The 20,262-nt window shown below is 40.3% G+C and overlaps 2 protein-coding genes across 2 annotated transcripts; both read left to right on the forward strand.

Annotated features, from left to right (window-relative positions):
• On the forward strand, positions 1-10,762 carry ankrd6a (ankyrin repeat domain 6a). Its single transcript, XM_067613349.1, has 14 exons — positions 1-265; positions 388-486; positions 1,314-1,412; positions 1,552-1,650; positions 2,450-2,548; positions 3,389-3,466; positions 3,730-3,834; positions 4,060-4,233; positions 4,842-5,006; positions 5,296-5,448; positions 5,847-5,960; positions 6,532-6,832; positions 8,565-8,923; positions 9,759-10,762. Exons 1-14 carry the CDS (start codon positions 8-10, stop codon positions 9,942-9,944), a joined length of 2,289 nt encoding a protein of 762 aa, XP_067469450.1. The 5' UTR covers positions 1-7; the 3' UTR covers positions 9,945-10,762.
• A 6,364-nt stretch (positions 10,763-17,126) lies between these two features.
• Positions 17,127-19,309, forward strand: gja10a (gap junction protein alpha 10 a). Its single transcript, XM_067613350.1, has 2 exons — positions 17,127-18,596; positions 19,199-19,309. The coding sequence occupies exons 1-2, from the start codon at positions 17,160-17,162 to the stop codon at positions 19,307-19,309; spliced, it is 1,548 nt and encodes a 515-aa protein (XP_067469451.1). The 5' UTR covers positions 17,127-17,159.
• Positions 19,310-20,262: the final 953 nt, after the last annotated feature.

Consider the following 20,262-nt stretch of genomic DNA (forward strand, 5'->3'; position numbering starts at 1 on the left):
CGTGTTTATGTACATGCATGAACATGTACAGGTACACAGGCCTGCATGCATGAATGTGCGTGTGTCAGTAGTGAATGCGTGTGTGTCAGCAGTGAATGTGTGTGTGTCAGCAGTGATGAGTGAACAGGCACTGGTTCTCGTCCCTCCATCATCCTGCCTGGGCTCAGGCCACCGCACGGCTCTGCACCGAGCTGCCATGGTGGGAAACAGTGATGCCATAGCTGCTCTCATCCAAGGAGGCTGTGCTGTGGACCTGCAGGACAGAGTGAGTGGTGGACATGCAAAGGAAAATCTATTCCTGTATATGTAGTTTACATAACATAGTTAACATAACAGTAATTCACAGATAGTTCATGATGATAATGCTTCGTTCTGTGTTACTTTGAGGATGGCAATACTGCGCTGCATGAGGTGTCCTGGCACGGTTTCTCTCAGTGTGTCAAACTGCTGGTCAAGGCTGGAGCTGATGTACACATCAGGAACAAGGTATGATTACTGAGATGGACTTTGCATTTATATAGTTGCATTGTAGTAATATTTTCTTGTGTAGCACTTTTCAAAAATACATTAAAACGGTGATTAACACAACAGAAATTATGACGACAAAAGGCAAACCAGAGACAATAACCAATGAAGGATGATAAAATCTTAAATGAGAGCAGCTAACGGAAAACTGGATGTTGTGAACATTGAAATGAAAAAGCTTCTCTGTGAAATATGTAAGGAATAGTTGCACATTTTAGGGAATATGTATTCTCTTTATTTCATTTAGTGAGATGTTCAGATGAATATCAATCTCACAACTGTGTATCTGGAGGCAGGATGTGGTTCATACCCTGAAACCTGCTCCTCCTAGACCAACAAACCTGCCAAATGTCAAGTTTATATACATGTACGTAAATATGCATGGGTTGAAAATATATGAAATATATTTCCAGACTCTAAGTCATGCGTCTTGTTCTTGGGAACTTCAGGGACTCTGATATTATAAGATTTACACACAAAATCGCTACCATCTAGCGTTCCTAAAATTACATTTGGACCATACAGTATTAATTTCCCCAAGACTGTCATGATTTATGTTGAAACATAACACGTCTGTCACAATTGGAAATAGAAGTTACACTGACATTAGTTATTACTGCTGTGATAAAAGTCAGAGATATTTTTTATGAAAATGCACAGAATATTCCAAAACATTAAGTTATTGTATTCATATTGCAAATAGGTTTTCTGAGACTTAAGGTGGTCTTGGATTAGCTGGTTTTATGACTTGTGCACTACAGTATAGTAACAGTATTGTGTTGATGCAGACGGGGAATACAGCACTTCACCTGGCCTGTCAGAATGCACACGCTCAGACTGCTCGACTTCTGCTACTGGGAGGATCCACACCAGACACCAAGAACAACGTGAGTCCTCCAAGATTAATTAATAAAAAGTCTCCTCACTATGTCACTGTTGAACAGTCAGGAATCGTTTCATAATGTGACACGTCATTAGGCATGGTGGTACACCTTGATGAAACGAAGGACTGTGATTTGGTTCCAGGTGGGTGACACCTGTTTGCATGTGGCTGCTCGCTACAACAACCTGACTCTGGTGAAAATCCTGCTGAGTTCACTGTCTTCTGTGACAGAGAGAAACCAGGTACAGGATGTCGGGATTATTAAAACTGTTATACTGGGTTCTAGTTGTTGACTAATACATTAATAAACATGTATATCTGTTTATATCTTCATTATAGTGTGTCATAAACTGTTTCTGTTTAAATATTGCTTATATATGCTAAGTAGGGGGACTTAAAGGAAGGGCTCACGATCTTTCAAGTCTGTCTGAAAACAACAGTCAGGAGCCCACATGAACATGTAAACATGTTTTTCTTGCTGTAATCATTCCTCCTGTTCATACTGACCATTAGAAGATTCCTTCATAATGACCTTACAATGGAAGTGATGGAGGACAAAATCCACAGTCCTCCTTCTGTGCAAAAATGTATTTAAAAGTTTATTTGAAGCTAATATGAAGCTTTAGCATCCAAATGAGTTAAATCAAGTTAATATCTTTCAAAGTTAGTCATTTTGGGACCCTTTTTGTTAAAGTCCTTCCACTGCAGCTGAACAGGGAAACACTGTCAGATAAACTTTTAAATACATGTTTGCACAGAAGGAGGACTATAGATTTCGGCCCCCATCACTTACATTGTAAATGTGTTTCAAGGGGATATTCTGATGGTCAGTATCAACAGAAGGAATGATTACAGTGAGCAAAACCTGTTTCAGTGTTCAATTGGGTACATGATTATTGTTTTAAGAAAGACTTGAACAATTGTTAACCTATCTTTTAAAGTAAAGTGCTACCAATTCATGTTAGTGCTTGAGTTTCAGTTAAGTTCAATACAACCACATATAAGGTTCTGAAAGAAACATCATGTTGTGTTTGACTGTAGGGAGGCGACACAGCTCTGCATGTGGCTGCTACTCTGAACCATAAGAAGACAGTTCAGCTCTTACTGGAGGCTGGGACTGATGGAAAAATCAGAAACAATGTAAGATACATCAACAACCCACATTTAATACCACTAAATATAAAGCATTTTTATATTGAGATAATTTGATATTTTGATATACAGTAGTTAGAAAGCTACATTGTGATGTACAAGTGCTTACAACTCTGTCAGTCACATTGATTAAAATGCTTTTTGTTTTTTTGTTTTGTTTTTTGACAAACCTTTACCAGAGCATTCATGCTCTGTAGGTCCACAATCTAGCAACTACTATAGTTATGTAAAAAACATATTTAAGCACAGTCTGATTTTACCAATTGTAATTATCATTTTTGGCTGTCTGTTTATGCAAGCAAAAAATACTACTACTACTGCATACTACTGTGCAGAAAAACAAGATGCATTGCATAATAGATCCTTCAAAATGTCATCATGACACACCTCAGGGACTGGCAAAGTCTGGCATTTTGACCTGTTACAGTGTTGTAAACCAGCAGGAAACAGTGCACAGTGTTTTATTCCGATTAAACCGACAGTCCAATGATTTAGTTTTATATAAAGATGGAGGACTCACCTGAGATTAAGAGATTAAAAAAAGAATGGTCAAAGTCTGTGCTGCAGAGGCTGAAATGTCTGGACATTAGTAGTATGGATCCAACTCCTAATCCTCTGGATCCTACACTACATTTCCCATAATTCAACTCAACAGCGTCTTTCATCAGACCCATGAAATGATGACATCATCAGGGGTTTTTTCGTTTTTTAATTTGAAAGGTTCCTTCGAATAGCACCCTTCATGATGAATTAGCTGAACTCTGTTGGAAGTGCTCTCATCATGACAGTGGAATACAGCGTAAAAATCACATTCCTGTTTTGTTCCAGGCAGGTAAAACAGCGCTTGACAAGGCCAGAGACAACAACCATAAAGATGTGGCACTTCTCCTGGCCAGAGCTCCTCAGGTTGGTGTCTGTATCATAAGTTTGGCCTCGATTTTATTAGATTAAATTCTATCAGTAGATAGATACTTCCATTCAAACATTAGGAAGCACAGTGTCAAGAATGTGATTTGTATGCATTTGATCTTTTTTACTCTTTATAACTATCATAATCACAGTTTTTAACAACATCAGCAAACATCTTATGTATCTTTGTAGGATTACTGTTAGCAATACAAAATCAAATGTAGTGATGTAAGTATAGTAGATTTTGTTATTGTCTTCAGGTACATCGCTTCATGCGAGGAAGAACAATAAGGAAACGAAGAGAAAGACTGACAGCTGAGCGCAGGACCCAGTCTGTCACCAGAGTAGAAATACTACAAAACAGAGTAAGAAGATACCAGTAACAATCATTCTGTATAGCATGTACTGTAGGAGATAAGAGGATGGGTATCAAGAGCTGCTGAAAGAAATGTTACAGTCATATTAAGTCAAATCCTCAAAATTTCAGAGTGATTGAAGCATTTGCTGTTGTTATTTCATTGTTTGCAGTTTTTTGTTTTGCACTGGATTTTAATTTCATTCTGGCCCTCCTGGCTGTGGCTCCTGAGCAGGACAGCAGTTCTGTAGTGGAGGAAACACCCAGCAGTGAACAAATGGAAAGCAGGACAGCCATCCAGGTGGGTCCCGCCAACCAGCAGCAGCAGCAGCAGCAGCATTACCACAAGACCCCAGCTGCCATCAGCAGCCCCCACAGCCACCGTAGGAGGAGGAGAGTCAAAGAGCAGGTGAGTCAACATAACAGAGACCTGTCACTCTTTACTACATTTCTTCTGCTCCAATGGAAACCTTAACTGTACTCTATGTTATATTTCCTCACAGACGTACATATCTATATCTCCATGACAATAATAATATTATTAACTATTAATTAATAATATTGCATGCTGCTGAGAATTCAGATTTGATCTAAACAAACAATAAGCCATATCAAGCATGTAAAATATGGTAGCTGACATTGTGAAGCTAGCCAATTTACACAACCTGTTAGCTCTTAATTATCTTAATTGACACATTCAACAATTCTCTGAAACAGAATATATTTTACACAGTAAACTTCACAATTATATGTGAAATACTGCTCTTACGCACCCGTCCGCTGAAGAGAAGAGGATGGGAACTGCAGCGAGGCACTGCCTTTTATACTCTTTGGGACACATGAAATCGGTAGGCGCGTCCTGATTGGCCAGTTACGTACATGCAAATTTCAGTGGCCGATTGCATGTGTGTGATTGGAGGAGGGTATTACCCATAGAGTCCAGTAGAGGGCAGAGTCTGTATGAAATAGAACCACTTTTTGCGAAAATTTACTATCACTACTTTGTCTTCTTTGCAGCCTTTAAATCAAGAGGATCTGAGAAAAGGCAAAAATGACTTCCACACTAAGAAGAATCTGCATTGCCATGATGATGATGATGATGATGAAGATTATACTCCCCAGAATGGGCATGCCTATCAGCTTTACACACTGTACCGTGACAAGGATGGCAACATTAGACAGGTAAGATTTTTTTTAAAAATCTTTAAACATTTCTTTATTTTAAAGCAGTGGTAATGCTCAGAGCTTAATTTATAAATCAGAAGGTCCCAGAACACTGGAAGGACAAAATACTCGACGATGACAAAACTCATCAAAACTGTAGAGCTTGGCACAAAGTTTGAGAACATCCTGGTGCTAAAACGTAACATGTTGAGCTATTTGAGGACATATGCTATATAAGACCTGATGGAAACCTTCCAATCGAGTGTGCAGTTTTTTGGCTTGTTTACAAGTAGCCATTTCTCTTTAGGCACCGGCCAATGGGTGCCACTGTAAACCTCTGCTCAAGAAGCTGGAGGGCCAACTGAGAGCCACACAGGAGGAGATGAGGCTGCACATCCTGAATGTCCAGGAGCAGGTTGACAGCAGACTGGGCAAAGTGGACCGCAGGAACAAACACCAGGTCTGCTTCCACTGTCTGAGATTACATGTATAGCTCATTGCTGAACATTACTTTAGTTCATTTGGGAGTTTGATACCAATATCTATTTTTGAGTTTATCTGCTGCTCGCCTATGTTTTGTGTGTCTAAAGTGAAACTAAATTTGAATTTTGAACTGTTTGATGTGACATGACTAGGATACTGTTATGCTTATTTTTTCAAATTTTTAGATATACAGTAAACAATGTTGACTAGTCAAACACTAAGGAAAAAAACATAGGATATCTGAAGATTTCTTAACATATTTTAATTTTAATTTCAGTTTGTCTTTAAATTTGACAATTTCAATGCAATAGAGTTCTGAAATTCTTACACAATTGCTTGATTCAGTCAGATTTTCCTACATTTTGGTTTGGACAGATTAAAGTGTTGGACATGCTGAATCAGGAAAGAGCAGTAGCTGAGAGGAAGAACATGATTTACCGGATCAAGCAGGAGGTTGCCAGGAGCAGAGAGGAAGCCCTGATGACACAGGTATCACAGTTACAACCTACAGGATTTCTTTCCATGCAGGGAACACATAGGAACCTCATATTATATGTTTATGTGTTATTATCATAACAGACCAGGAAAAAGCTGATACATTCATACTCTGATTATGACAAACCAGGTCATTGTGACATTGAAACAGCTTGCTGCTTCTAGTTTCAGCTGTCACACAGTGTGAGGAGTAAAACATGAGTTTACCCTTGAATGGAAAAAAAGAGAAAAAAAATCTCAATTCTGGAATGAAAATCATAATTCTGAGATTAAATCTAGAGATTGAGATTTAAATATGAAGATACAGGATTGTGGCTGGCAGCCTGTAGTGATGCTGATCTTTTAGTACAATGCAGATTGAGTCATTCGAGTTTAATCTCACAATTTCAACAATGAAGTTCTTATGAAAATAAAGAAGAGAAGAGTCAGAAATGGAGGTTTAATTTAGAGTTTTGTGTTTGACAATCTTTCTGATACAACACAAAGAGAGATGAAAATACCAGTTGATAAGAGCTAATGAGTATGCTGAACATTTGATCGTACAGCTACTTTATTTCTCAAGCAGGCAGTAGTGAGTCATGAAATGAAGAAGTGGTGCATGTCCCAGCTGAAGGACATGGATGTCCACATCCCAGCCAAAGCCCAGTACTACAAACTGCTCTCCTCGCCCTCTGTGGAACAGTCTGTGGCAGACGCTGACCTGGAATCACTCCCCCTGCTGTCTGTGATATCGGGAGACAGCAGCACCTCACTGGCTACCTACGTCAACATCGTACCATCCAGATCTACCCACAGTCTGGGAGGAACAGAGCAGGAACAGATGAGGAGCAGGACATACTTTGAAATGAAGGTGGACAGGTCACCAGGTAGGCACTGTATGTCCAAGCTCTAACAGTAGGGGCATCTGTACGGATCACTAATTGTTTGCGTTAACTGTGCAATATTCTAAGTCTCCATCTATGTTAACAAGGAAAACTTCTACAATGCAATCAATAGGGACCATTTTAAAGGTGTATTCAGTAATACATTAATTGCTCTATATCAACTGAAAAAGCATCCGCTGGTCGGTGGCAGTTTACAGTGGCCTATAACTGAAACATGAAGATATTTTTTTACAGCAGAGAGGAGTAAAGCTACCAATGAGATCCAACAGACCAGTGCAGTGGAGAAGTAATGTATAAATTGGAAAAACCTTAGAACAATAATAGTCTGTTTGTCATGTTATTTTGATAAGAACTTTTTTATTCCGTAGCTAAACTGAGTAGTGATGCTCTTTGGTTATGAAAATACAATCCCCAGTATCCTAGGAATTATTCCCATATTGGACAATTCTGACAATGTATGTCTGGTGCTGGATGTAGTATGTCCTATGTAGTAAAGTGGAAAGTGAAGGTGTGGAGGTTGAAGTACTAGATGGATGATAGATGGGTGTGTAGTGTGCTGAATTCTCATACAGGAGACTATAATTTACCTCAAGTAAACTCTAGTCTAGAGGACTAGAGTCCTAACCTTAACTGTACTGTAGCTGCAATGAACAGATATTACATAAAGTGAGAATTTTAACAACATTGGCTTTTGGTATAAAAAATATTGGTATTTAACATAAACCTGGGTTTTGAAGATTCGGCCAATACTGATGTGCTTGTGTGGCGATTAAGTTGTTCTGTTCAAATCAAATGCTCCCACTTGCATTAATAAAAACATTAGATAGCACTCCGTCGAGAGATGACAGGTAATGAACAGAGAGATAGATATAGACTTCTGTGTGCTGTGTACATAGTGGGAACTTGGCGGTACATACACAGGTAGGTTGTTGGGGTGGATGATCAATGGGCGTGATGCTTAAAGTCAGGAATTCTGGCAGGATTGCTCCCTTGTTGAAAACAACGTATGAAAGTCTTGTATCTAACCAACTAAATGCTTGTCATTTGTATATTGTGGTTATTTGCTGTGGAAATATAAAAAACTTTATTGAACAGTATTCTGTCCCCTGCGTGCGTGGCTCTACATGAAGTGACAGATAGCTAAACAGGTGTAGTAGGTACTGAAAGGTTTAAATGATGACTCAGACGTGGAAGTAAAATACTTGCATATCTTCGTTTACTTGCTTTCTTACAATGCTTTTCCAGAAACTCTGAAACTGAAAATAAATACACAAGAAAATATTCTTAATGTAACTAAAAAGAGTGTAGAAATGTAAACACTTGCTTAATACTACACAATTAGACCAATGTTTGCACTACATGTTGCCAAAAAAGGGATTTAGGTAATTATCTATAAATCTCCCCAAATATGAAATAAAACAACAAAATATGCATCAATCCTTATCCATAAAGATAAAACATACAACATAAACTTACAAACAAAGCTTCTCCAAGGTTCAACACAGATCAAATCAAAATCAAAAATGGCTGGTGTCAAACTATGCCCTACCCATGTGCTCACAAATAACAAATAGAAAAGTACACTCAGCTGACAGCAATCTTCAAAGTAGCCACTAGGAGATCCTAAAAGGCTCCTTACTTACATGTAACAAAACAAACAGATCCTCTGTGTCAAAGTGATAACTTATTTTTCTCCCCACACCTCTCTTGTCAGATGACTATGAGAACACAGCCCTGTTCCCTTTGCCTGCCAGCCAAACCTCAGGGCTCCTGCTGGGCTCTGCTGACCCCTGCTGGCAGCCCCTGAGAGTGCAGGACAATTCCACAGCAGCAGTGGTGCCACTGTGTGGGGAGAACTTCTCAAGAAGCAGCAGCCAGTCCAGCATCAGTGACCAGGGACCCTCAAGGATCCAACATCAGGGACCAGGCTGTGATAGACAAAACAGGAAACACTTTGGAGAGCTGATCAGAGCAGGGATACATGCTGACTGCACCAGAACACTGGAGTTCTTCATCGACCGTCCTGCTGAGCCCACATTCAGCCAGGAGAGGAACAATCTGCATGCTATGGAGGTGAGGATTTCAAAAAGACTTGGAAAATGTCAGTCAAGCAGACATGCTCCAAAAGATGCTTTTCCTTAAGCCTTAAAGGATACTGCTGGCTCTGTCCAACACTTAGAAAATACATCTACAGTACCAACATCTTTAAAGCTCACTAATTAACACTCTGTATCTCATTTGTGTAATCTGCTAGAATTATTTATTGGTTAACAACAGTTTATCCATTCACCCAGATTTTGGGAAGTTACTGTGCTCGGCTGTTGTTTGGTGAGAAATAGTTCCTGCACATAAAACCACAAACTGTGTTTTTCTGAGCTTCCACTCTTTATGCTAAGCTTGGCTACTTGTCTCTTAGCTCTAGTCCTGTACGTAAGGGGCCCTGTGGAGTTTCCTTAAATAAAAGTCATGTTTACATGAGTGTTACTGACCAAAACACATTGTGTATAATTGAGGTTGTGTGATTCATTTTTTATTCAAAAAAGATTTGCAAAGCTACTTTTTAAGTATTTCAAATCCTGCCTTGTTTACTTTAACTAGCTTGCAGTCTTCTTCTTTTCTTCCTTTGTTGGCACATTGCTGGTTTTTTTTTCATAATCGTACATAATCTCCACCTGTAGATCAGTGGATAGTGTGAAACTATTGGCAGGACCGTGTGTATATATGCATTCGTGTACATGAGAGAAACAAAACAGGGACCCGTTCATAAAAAACAGTTCCATAGTGCTACTAGTGGTCAGAAACTCCTCAGGGTGCCTTTAATGCATGGACATGAGACTGATATCAACAACCACAGCCACTGATCGTAAAACTTCAAACCACTTTGAGTGTGTCGTTGCCTTCTTGTCAGGTGACTCAGCGTTTCTTTGAGACGGTGTCGGTTCAGTTGGAGCGCTGGTATGACAGGAAGGTCCTGGAGGTGGAGCAGCAGACAGAGCTCAGAGCGCAGCAGGACAGGAAGGAGCTGCTGCAGCGAATCAGCACACTGGAGGAGGAGCTTCAGAGGCTGAAGACCAATGAGAATGTAGAAAGCTGACATGCCCTGACAGTGATCAATCCTGGACTGAGCCTGGATAAACCTTTTCTCTTAGACTGTGCATTTAAAAACTCCAAAAAGCTTAAATTGCTGTAGGCAGCAAAAGCAGAAAATGAAAAAAGTACATGGAATAATCCATACCCTATATACAATTAATACATCTTTAATAAACTTGAGTATTGCTCATGTTAAGCCCCTTTCAGACATACTCTTCTTTATGTAAATGTGATGTCAATCTAACATGTTGGTCTCATGTCTGAATAATCACTGTGTGAATGTCAGAATGTCAGTTTGGGAAAGATACAGAAATGGCTCTGCACAGCCCCTCCTAATCCACTGTCAGAAAGGTGGACTATATGCAGACTACATATTGTAAAACGTTCGTGTAGGACTGAAGGAAAATCAACACTCACAGTCACGTGGTAGAAAGTCATGTCATTTTCATGATGCTGGGATAATCATGACATAACGAGTTGCAAGTGTGCAACGTGCTAAAAAGTGTGAAACCATGCACCTTGTCAACAAATGTAGACACTGAAACTGTTTTTTTGATGACATCTAGTTTGTGAATGTGGAACATTCTTGAAAAAGAACATTCCTGCTTAACAAATCTACTGTTGTTATAAAAAATCACTCCAAAAAAGACAAAAACAAAGATTCTGATTAATAGAACAAACAAAATCATTGTTAATCACCAATTACTCATGTTTTACACTAATATATTAGACAGTGACCTCCTGTTTGACTTGTAACACGGCTTGAACAACAAAATCAAACGAAACAAAATGAAATGAACATTTTGGCATACAACTGAAATAAATGAATAATAATAAATGCAAACGTAATCCAGTTTTTTGGTGGGGTAATTTGTATGTTTTTGTGTGCTACTTTGGTTGCAGCTTTGAAGGCAGCCACTTGTCTTCATATGCATCTGAATTATATAGGGTTCTAATCATGTTCTGGCACGAGACAGCCAGGCCATTGGGGTTCCCTTGCATTTTAGGGAATAAAATGGACCGTCCCTCACTGGGGGGCAGCAGCAGTAATTCTGTGGTGTGGGTTTGTCCATGCTGCCGTGGATGAGAGGATGGGAATGTGGGATATGTTTCCTTTACAGATCTGTGCAATCCATCAAACCTCTCAGAATTTATGCTGTTAGTGATTCCCCTCCATCCCAACACTCCTTCCTGTACGTAGGTGTGTTCAACCAGACCATGGGCATCCACCAGCAGGCCTGTGCCTCTGTTCATGACAATGGACTTGATCAATGTGACAGGGTCAGGGTGGCATGCGTTAGCTCTGCAGAAAACTTCTCTGTCCCAGGAACATATGCACTGGGTTTTAGGTCTATGTGGCATTGTGAGGCCTTACATGAGTCTTGGTCCCATGCTTATAAAGCAGCCTACCTCTGGCCAGCGCCATCTAGCGACTAGAGACCTGTGCTGAGTAGGCGCCACCATCTTAGCCATTGTCTCTAACCAAAACACCTTGGTCACATCCACCATTTGATTCTCATGTGACATGACTTCTGCCCGTAGTCATGTCCACCATCTGGACTCACGCAACGTCATCATCCCAGATCAAGTCCGCCATCTTGTCACACACACACACATTCACACACATTGTTTTATGTGTGTTTGCTTAGGTAGTGTTAGTCTTAGTACAGTAATTTGATAACTAAAGCATTTGTTAATTGTATTAATTCTTGCTGAGGTTAATGAATTCTGCTGTACATATAAAGAGAAGCTATTGTGATTATAGTGTTTACTTGTTGTGATAAGAGGCTGGTTGAGAGAGTCAAGAGCTCAGACTCAAACCTTCTTCCTTCACCCGCGGATGCTGGTATCCCTCAGATATTAGCATTCCTAAGTGAACTCTTTTATGAGACTACCTTACTGTTTGATTATTGGTCCTGGTTTCCGGCTGGTGCCCTGCTATTATTAATTCGTATTAATAATGTTATTGAGTCCAATAATTGTCCTTCCTTTATGGTCCATATTGTTTTGTCCAATTTCTTTGACATATGCCCAGTGAGCATTTTCTCCATCATCACCTTGTTTGCCTCCATCTGTGAACACATAAAAGACAGGTTCAAAATCGGATTTGGTAGATGCACTCGGTAGTTTTGGAACTTTTTGGCCTTCTGTTTTGAAAATTATCTGGCTGTTTGTGAGAATTAAATCCCACTTTCCCCATCTGCTTCTAAAGCTGTTAAATCCACCAGGTTTTGTTTTGAGGCTGTCCTGGAAATGAAGAAACAATGTAGATCTGTTGGGCTTGGGCTTGCTCTCTGAGGGCTCCGTAAAACCGATAGCTTCCCGTGAGAGTTTGTTCCTGTGGGTTATATTTTAGCTCTGGGGGTTTAAAGGGAGGGGTGGTACTTTAGCCACTATTAGTGGCTTGTCTTTTTCTCTGTTCCAGCTATGACATGTAACAGAGCTTCTTTTAGTTTTCTCCACTGTGTTCGGTGGGGAGCATCCCTTCTTCTCTTCTAAGCTTGCCTTTTATTTTATGGAGGGGAGCTGAGAATGGTCTTCACAGTGAAGTAGGATATTGTTGTTTATGTTTACATGATGTCAGAGCAAGTTGGGATTGAGTCAGACACAAATTTAACTGACTCATCTCGAACTAGCCTAACAGAGATGATATCCCCGCTGTCTCCTTTAATTGGAAAAAAAAGTCCACACACTGTCAATTATCTCATTAAATCATAAAGGCACCATTTTGGTCAGATGGAGTATTTTTATACTGTTGTATTGGTGCTTTTAGTCAAGTAAAGGATCTGAATAATTCTTCCACCACTGCCAGAGGTCTAATCAGGCAGAATAACAGAAAACACCTGTGTGGGTATGCAGGGCCTTTAAGGAACAAAAATTCTGTATAATTTAGCAATAAAGGAAACATATTTTTGTACACCATACTGTAGATGTATTCTTAAAAGCACAAATAGAATTGTATTCTAAAATAAGTTTGTGTGCATTAAGAGGAACTGAACGGAATAGCAGTGTCTCTTGAAATGTTTTTTGTATTGTATTGTCTGATTTTACCTGAATTTAAAAGTGTAACCAGGGACAGAGGATGCAAGTTAGTTAGATTCCCTACTTACATTACATCTGTTGCGCTACTTTTTCATATGTAACAACATTTATCTACAGTGTCTCTATTAAAGAAACTAACTTTTTTTTTTTTGAGAGGGATCTGGAAGATGAGGGGGCGTGTTCTGATCTGGTCTAGAGTGCCTCATAGGCAAGAAGCAGCAGTGGTTAAAAGTTAGTGAATGAACTTGAAAGTCCTCACAAGGATATCAAGACTAACATGTGGGTGAGTTAAGGCACAGTGTCAACATACAGGCAGATTAGACAGTCCCGCCCTCACTGCTCAGCTGTCAGTCAGGCTGGTGGGCGGAGCCCCTAATGAGGCAGCTATTGGTTGTGTAACCCAATAATCCTGGTGTGACATCTGGCATTTGGCCTCAGCGACCACATAGCAGCAGCTTCTGAAGGGAAAATCAAATCAATGCTCCATTGACTCTGTCAGCGTGTGATGGAAACCTAATTAAAGGCCCTCCAGGCACAGCTGGTCATTTTATGCAGCCAAGCACCAGGGCTCTCAGATGAAGCCAGTAATATGTACTATTGCTTTACTCTGAGGGAGGGGTGCTGTGGGCATTCGCTGAGCAACACAGTGTCAGCATTCAATATGCTTAATTCATGCGTATGTGCTTGTTGTGCCATTGTTGAACCATTTTTTGACATACAGCACTGCATTCTGGTCTAAAATACATTGCCTCAGTATACTATACACAACCAAACTAATGCATGTTATTTCACTATTAGGCTGCAGTACAAAAGTCAATAGAATAAGTTCCAAAAAATGGTCTTAATACTGCAGAGACAGTTAAAACATCTAAATTAGATCATCACTTAATTTTGGTTTGTTTATGAATTTCATTTTCATTGGAGAATTGTTGTAGTTGCAGTTTTCTATTTACACACCTAGCAGACACACACATTAATTCAGCTTCTGTTTGGTCTCCACCAACTCATAAGAAAAACATTTGTATTTTTGCTGCCATATGCTCCACTATGTTCACTAGCTAGTCTCTAACTGTGTCTGTCTGCTTCTGACAGTGGGTTTATCAGAACTTTTTCACTGAAAACAGCTGCTACTGGAGATCAGCTTGATGAGAGCGGTGTTTGTGGGATTTAAAACCAAAACAACAAGTTAAAAGAATCTTAAAAGCTCTGCAGAGCTGAGGGGAACTGCAGAGTTGGTGATAATTCTCTGTGGGTTTGTCACTATGAACGATCTCTTCCACGTTACACATAATCATTTGATTCATTGTTTATATAAAAATACTGATTAGTGCAGCTTTAACTTAACTAAGGGTACATTTGTAACTTGTTACTCTGACACTGTTAAAGGTTTACATCAATAATACTTTTAAAAATGACACAGGAAAGCGTATAATTATTTTATATTATATTTTATATTTAAAAATGTGTTAGATTTGAGTTGAGATTAATATTTATCATCTGTCAACATGCTACTGTTTGGGTTTAGTCTGCATTAATCTGATACCATACATCTAATCATTTCTGTCTGAAAGAATAAATACAATATTCGGCTTTTTAATACCAAGTATTACTATTTGTCTATTTTTCCCAAATGTTTTATTCATAACAAAATCAAAATGATGCCACGTTCAGTCATGTTTGTACCTGTTCTTTCAGAGTTTTCATGTTGAGACTTTTGTGCCTGCACATACTTTTTTTGATTGAACTGACACAGCAAGGGTGCCAGGCAGTCATGCATGCATGTACATGGACTCACATACATAACCCACATTAAAAGCTGTGTGCAATAAAGATGGCAGGTAGGACACTACACTGAACCCATTATCCACATCACATTGACTTAGAGAAGTCTGAGTTTGAACTGTGGCTTCCCAGTTCCGTCTTTATGTTGAAGCAGGCCCTATGTGAAAGACAAACCATAAACAATTATCTCCTTTCTCTGTCAGAGAGGGTCATGTTGATGGCACTGGTTGGAGTTGGCACTGCTGGCGTGGGAGAGGGGAGGGGAGAGGGGGGCATTGTCCCGTCGAGAAGTGATCGATGCTCACATCCTGTGAACCCAGCATGTAACACGGGAGAGCACTCCTAACACAGGCAGCCACAGCACACACAGAAACACAGAGAGACAAAGACACAGGAGAACAAGGGGATGTGTATTGGAGTTTGGGAGCGACACAAGAGGACTTCCAAACACCTTCATGGGGTAGCCATCCTGACGCAGTGAATTCCTAGGATGCTTATATAAACATGATGAAGTGCATCAAGAGGCAAAGAGGGAACCCATACCAGTGAAATGTAAGTGCTTCTGAGATTGCTGTTTTGTCATACACCTAAAAGTGTGACTTTGCAACCAACAGTTCCAGGAATAACAAATGTAAAATAATTTTCTCAGATGGCCTAAATGGTGTTTGTAAATGTCATACTTTTTATTGTTATTGTGAAAAGACAGTAAAGGCTCCAGCTGATTTTTTTTAACCAAAACCAGGCTACACACACATTTGGATACTTATAGAAGGGAAAATCCACCCTAAAATATAATTTTCATGTTATTTCTATGACACTTTTGTGTGTGAATGCCACTGTATCAGGAGGAGTTGTCTGGTAAATGCATCAGGTGCTGGTCATAGCAGTGAAATATTTAAAAAGAGGATGACCGTACACTAAGCTCCAATAATTTTACTGTATCACCAATCTTTCAATTACATGGTTCACATTTCAACCACACTTTTCTCAAGCCCTTTAAAAACATCAGTGACACAATAAAATTATTGGAGTGTAAGTATGTGTAAGTGTATCCAAACACCATAATTGTAGTAATGATGTCATCCAGAAACAACTTATGGAGCTGCTCCATAGTCTGAATAATGGAACAAATGCTAGTTTCAATGACAGCAGCCATGGTGATGTACTGAGCTATAATATAAATTCAAATCAAACTGATTTGATCGAGTATCTCAAACAAAAGCCCAAAAACGTAATCAGTTCGCTATCTTGGATTGTAATAAACTGTAATAGACAGTGCATGTGCACTCAGGCTTTATTACATTAAAGTTGTGTCACAGTGCCGGGCCACTGTCTTGCTTGTCTCGGTTCGGTCTGACCTGACATTTGCTCGGGAAAAGCATAATTTTAACATAGGCTGTACAGAACATGACTCACAGTTATCTTCCTTAGTCAGACATCAGCAACACACTTCCTACACAAGACTGTATGAGGACATCACTTGCTAGGATGTCACTGCCCACTAGTATTTCTGAATACATTTGTTGAGAGAAATGTGCCATGCAGGTGCAGAGCTGGTACTGATATCATATCTAAAACAGCTAGACAAAACAATGAGCCACACTGTTGTACTGGGTGACATGTTCCTTCATTACCATGAACACACACACTGTAGTTTATTTTGACTCAATCCTACACACACTGCCAGAAATACTCACTAGAGCACCAAATATGCAGTAATCAACTGCGGTAAATAATAGTCTAATAGTTATTACAACTTTATTTTCATAGCCTTGGCCACCAAATGGTTATGATAACATTGCACTCACTGAAGTAACTGCTCAGGTCTTGGAACGCAGCAACATTGATACAAATAGGTCCAATGTGGTAACAAACACGAGCAGTCATGTCACATTTATATGAGAGACAAAATGAATGCAAACAGAAAATTACAACCCAAACTATCCAACTTTATATTTCAACTTAAAGTAGTGCACTTCAGTTTTCAGTGATGGGTACACTCACTTTGGATTTTACCTCCAAATAAAGTAGCAACTAATCTGGTTTCAGTGTTAGCTTGTTTACAGCCTGTCTGATCATCTGACTGTTCGTGTGTCTTGCCTTGTTGGACGTACTTTTAGTGATGTCTCCGCATCCTGAGATCTCAGTAATTACTTTGGTGAATATATTACCATCAATGACAAAACTGATGGCCAGAGCTATGAACATGAAACCAAAGTTGTTATAAACTGCAGTCGTTTTTCATAGTAGGTTTTTGCACCTTCATAGCAAAAATGTACCTAATGGCTTTGTGAGGCTGAAGTGTATGTGAGGTGTATGTGAGGCTTATCCAGGTGTGAATGCTGTGTCTCCACAGTTTGAGGTCATGTGGCAGTGAAGTGGTGAGAAGCTGACCATGGGTGACTGGAACCTGCTGGGCAGCATCCTAGAAGAGGTCCACATTCATTCCACCATCGTGGGCAAGATCTGGCTTACCATACTCTTCATTTTCCGCATGCTGATCCTGGGAGCAGCTGCTGAGGATGTATGGGATGATGAGCAGTCTGAATTTGTTTGCAACACTGACCAGCCAGGCTGCAAGGCAGTCTGTTATGACCGTGCCTTCCCCATCTCTCTCATTCGCTTCTGGGTCCTGCAGGTGATCTTTGTCTCTGCCCCCTCACTGGTCTACATGGGCCATGCCCTCTACTGCATCCGAGCGCTGGAGAAGGAGCGCCACCGGAAACGAGCCCAGCTGAAGGAGGAGATGGATGAAGCTGAGCTGGGATTGGATGAACAAAAGCGCATGGAGAGGGAGCTGAAGAGGCTGGATGAGCAGAGGAGGGTCAAGAAGGCTCCTCTCAGGGGCTCCCTGTTGAGAACCTACATCATCCATATCCTTACACGCTCTTTGGTGGAGGTCTCCTTCATCCTGGGCCAGTATGTACTCTATGGTATCCAACTTGAGCCACTCTATAAATGTGAAAGGCTGCCTTGCCCCAACAGTGTAGACTGTTACATCTCCAGGCCCACAGAGAAGACTATTTTCATGGTCTTCATGATTGCAATCGCTGGTGTGTCACTTTTCCTCAACATTCTGGAGATATCCCACCTGGGCATCAGGAAAATCAAACAGACACTCTATGGAGAGAGGTACATGGAAGATGACAGTTTGATTTACAAGTCCAAGGGGAAGGCATCCTTACCGCACCTTTGTGTAATGAGCAATGTATCACCTTACAATGGGCCGTTGACTCAGACCTTCAAAGTGATTCCAGAGGCAGACATGAAGCCTCCTAATTACAATGCCGGGCTCAAAGCCAACCAGGAGGCCCTGAGACACAACAGCCTGGCTCATCTGGGACACAGTCAGACCAGCTACATTTGCCCCCAACCAAGGATGCCACCCAAGTCTAGCCAGAACTGCTCAATCCAAGCCCCCCAAACCCATGAAGGTCCAGAGGTCCACACAACCATGGTGGACCACCATCCAGCTTGGGGTTCTGCTACGTCCAATGTAGAGGGAAGTGCACCAAGCCATCAAAAAGATACCCATGAGGGAGAGCACCCTCACCCCAGCCATTTGGAGGCTCTGCTGTCCAGTAGCACCTTAAGGCCCAGGGCTATCAGAGACCTCCGCGAGGATGAGCGTAGGGAGTCAATGGGGAGTGAGGTCCTGCTCCCCAACCCCAGGAAGACCAGCTTCATGATCAGGCCGCCATCTGAGAGCTTGTCGTCAATCAGTGGCTGCACAAGCCCTTCATTACATACCTCGGAGGAGTCGGATGAACTGGGCTCCCTGCAGGGAGACATGCCCATGATGCCGCCTCCTGGGGGGCGGAGAATGTCAATGGCAAGTAAAGAGCAGAAATTGTCATGTGTCATATTATCATGTGTCCAAATCACATTTCACACTAGAACAGGATGTCAAAGTTATAAAGCAAAGAGTACAGCTGACAGCATCTCCCACCTGGGTTTCTTCTGCAATTGTTGTTCAGACCATCACTGTGGTAATCAGTCATATATATATATATATAAAACATTAAGCATCATCAAGACTGTTAGTATATTATCAAAGAAGTCAAAGGGAAAGAAATCATTCACTCATTCCCTGTTAGAGTCATGTAGTCCATAAGCTACATAACAAATGTGGCCAAAACATGCCACAGTAGAGTGAGGGAACAAATTAACTTAACTTAATACTTGAAGAGTGAAAGATGCAGGAGGAGATGAAATCATGGATGGACAAGAGAAAGAGAGAGAGACGAAGCTTCAGTTTTGACAGTAGACCAACTAAATGAAAGGCAATTTGAAAAGCAAAACAGCAACAACAAAAGAGAGGAGTCCATGTGCTGTCATTACAGGTAGTGCAAGAATGGATGGTGACAACCAGACCTGGTCCTAGCTATAGGCGACTTAGGCAACTGCCTAATAAGTGTATTATCTGCCCTGCAGAAGCACCAGATACAGCCTCCTCTGCCCAGCCTTGGGAGCTGGACACACCTGTTGCTGCTGAGACAGATGAGCCACTTTCAGCCAATCCCGCTGACTGGCCCTCACATCTGATAGACATATATATATATGATATCATACATTGTAATTGTAATTAGAATTTTTTTAGTAAGTATTGTAATAAGTGAAAGCCATGTTTGTGTTGTCAGAACCATTGCTGCATGTATTCATTTATTTATCTATTTAATTTTGACTTTTATTTTAGTAACAACATTAAAATAAATTTCATAAAGTAATATTGGACATGAGAAATATGTTCATTAGATACATATTACTTAGTTATTGACACAGGATCTAAACGTAAAATATTCTGATAAAAACTGATTAAAAATGCACCATTGAATTCTATTTAAAGTATATAGATTATAACTAATCCTCTATAAACACACCAGCCGGACTCCATAGATTTCATGTTTTATATTTTAAAAAAATCCTTATATTGCTGCCTCATCAACAATGGCATGGCCAAACAACTGAGCATCAATAATGTTCCTGCAGAAAAATATGTATATCTACACACTGTGTTTTTCTTCCAAAGACTAATTTTAAAATAGTAGTAGAAGATTTATTTGTCATTCTTTTTGTTTTTCCCAGATGATATGTCATGTTTACAGAGATGTGTTTATGCATTTGAATGAATGATAGAATGCTTGCTTTAGTCAGTTGGACACATATTGAAAGATTCTTGCTTTACTGAATTGCATGTATGCTCTTTGTGGTTTATGTTCAGCACCAGCTGAGTTACAGCTGTCTTCTTGTCTTTCTCAGAGTATGTTTCTGGATATCTCTTCTATCATGAAGAAGTAAAAAGAAGAGGCTAACACCATGGCCATAGGAGCTGTGTTCCAAAGCCCAGCTCAGTGTGGGGGAGAAACTGTATCAATGATCCAGCCATCAACATTGATCCACCACTCAAGTCACATGGGGCCAAAACCATTCAAACAGTCAGTCATGATGAGGCAGTGGACTCAGTGCCAAAGCCCCACTGTGTTTGGATTAGAAGCACC

This window comes from Thunnus thynnus, chromosome 16 (genome assembly GCF_963924715.1).
Source record: "Thunnus thynnus chromosome 16, fThuThy2.1, whole genome shotgun sequence".
Classification (NCBI taxonomy): Eukaryota; Metazoa; Chordata; class Actinopteri; order Scombriformes; family Scombridae; genus Thunnus; species Thunnus thynnus.

Coding starts and splice junctions, on each gene's coding strand:
- ankrd6a (XM_067613349.1), top strand. CDS start 8: ATGTACATGCATGAACATGTACAGGTACACAGGCCTGCATGCATGAAT. Junction 266..387: donor CTGTGGACCTGCAGGACAGA/GTGAGTGGTGGA, acceptor TGTTACTTTGAG/GATGGCAATACTGCGCTGCA. Junction 3,467..3,729: donor TCCTGGCCAGAGCTCCTCAG/GTTGGTGTCTGT, acceptor TATTGTCTTCAG/GTACATCGCTTCATGCGAGG.
- gja10a (XM_067613350.1), top strand. CDS start 17,160: ATGGGTGACTGGAACCTGCTGGGCAGCATCCTAGAAGAGGTCCACATT. Junction 18,597..19,198: donor GGGGGCGGAGAATGTCAATG/GCAAGTAAAGAG, acceptor TCTGCCCTGCAG/AAGCACCAGATACAGCCTCC.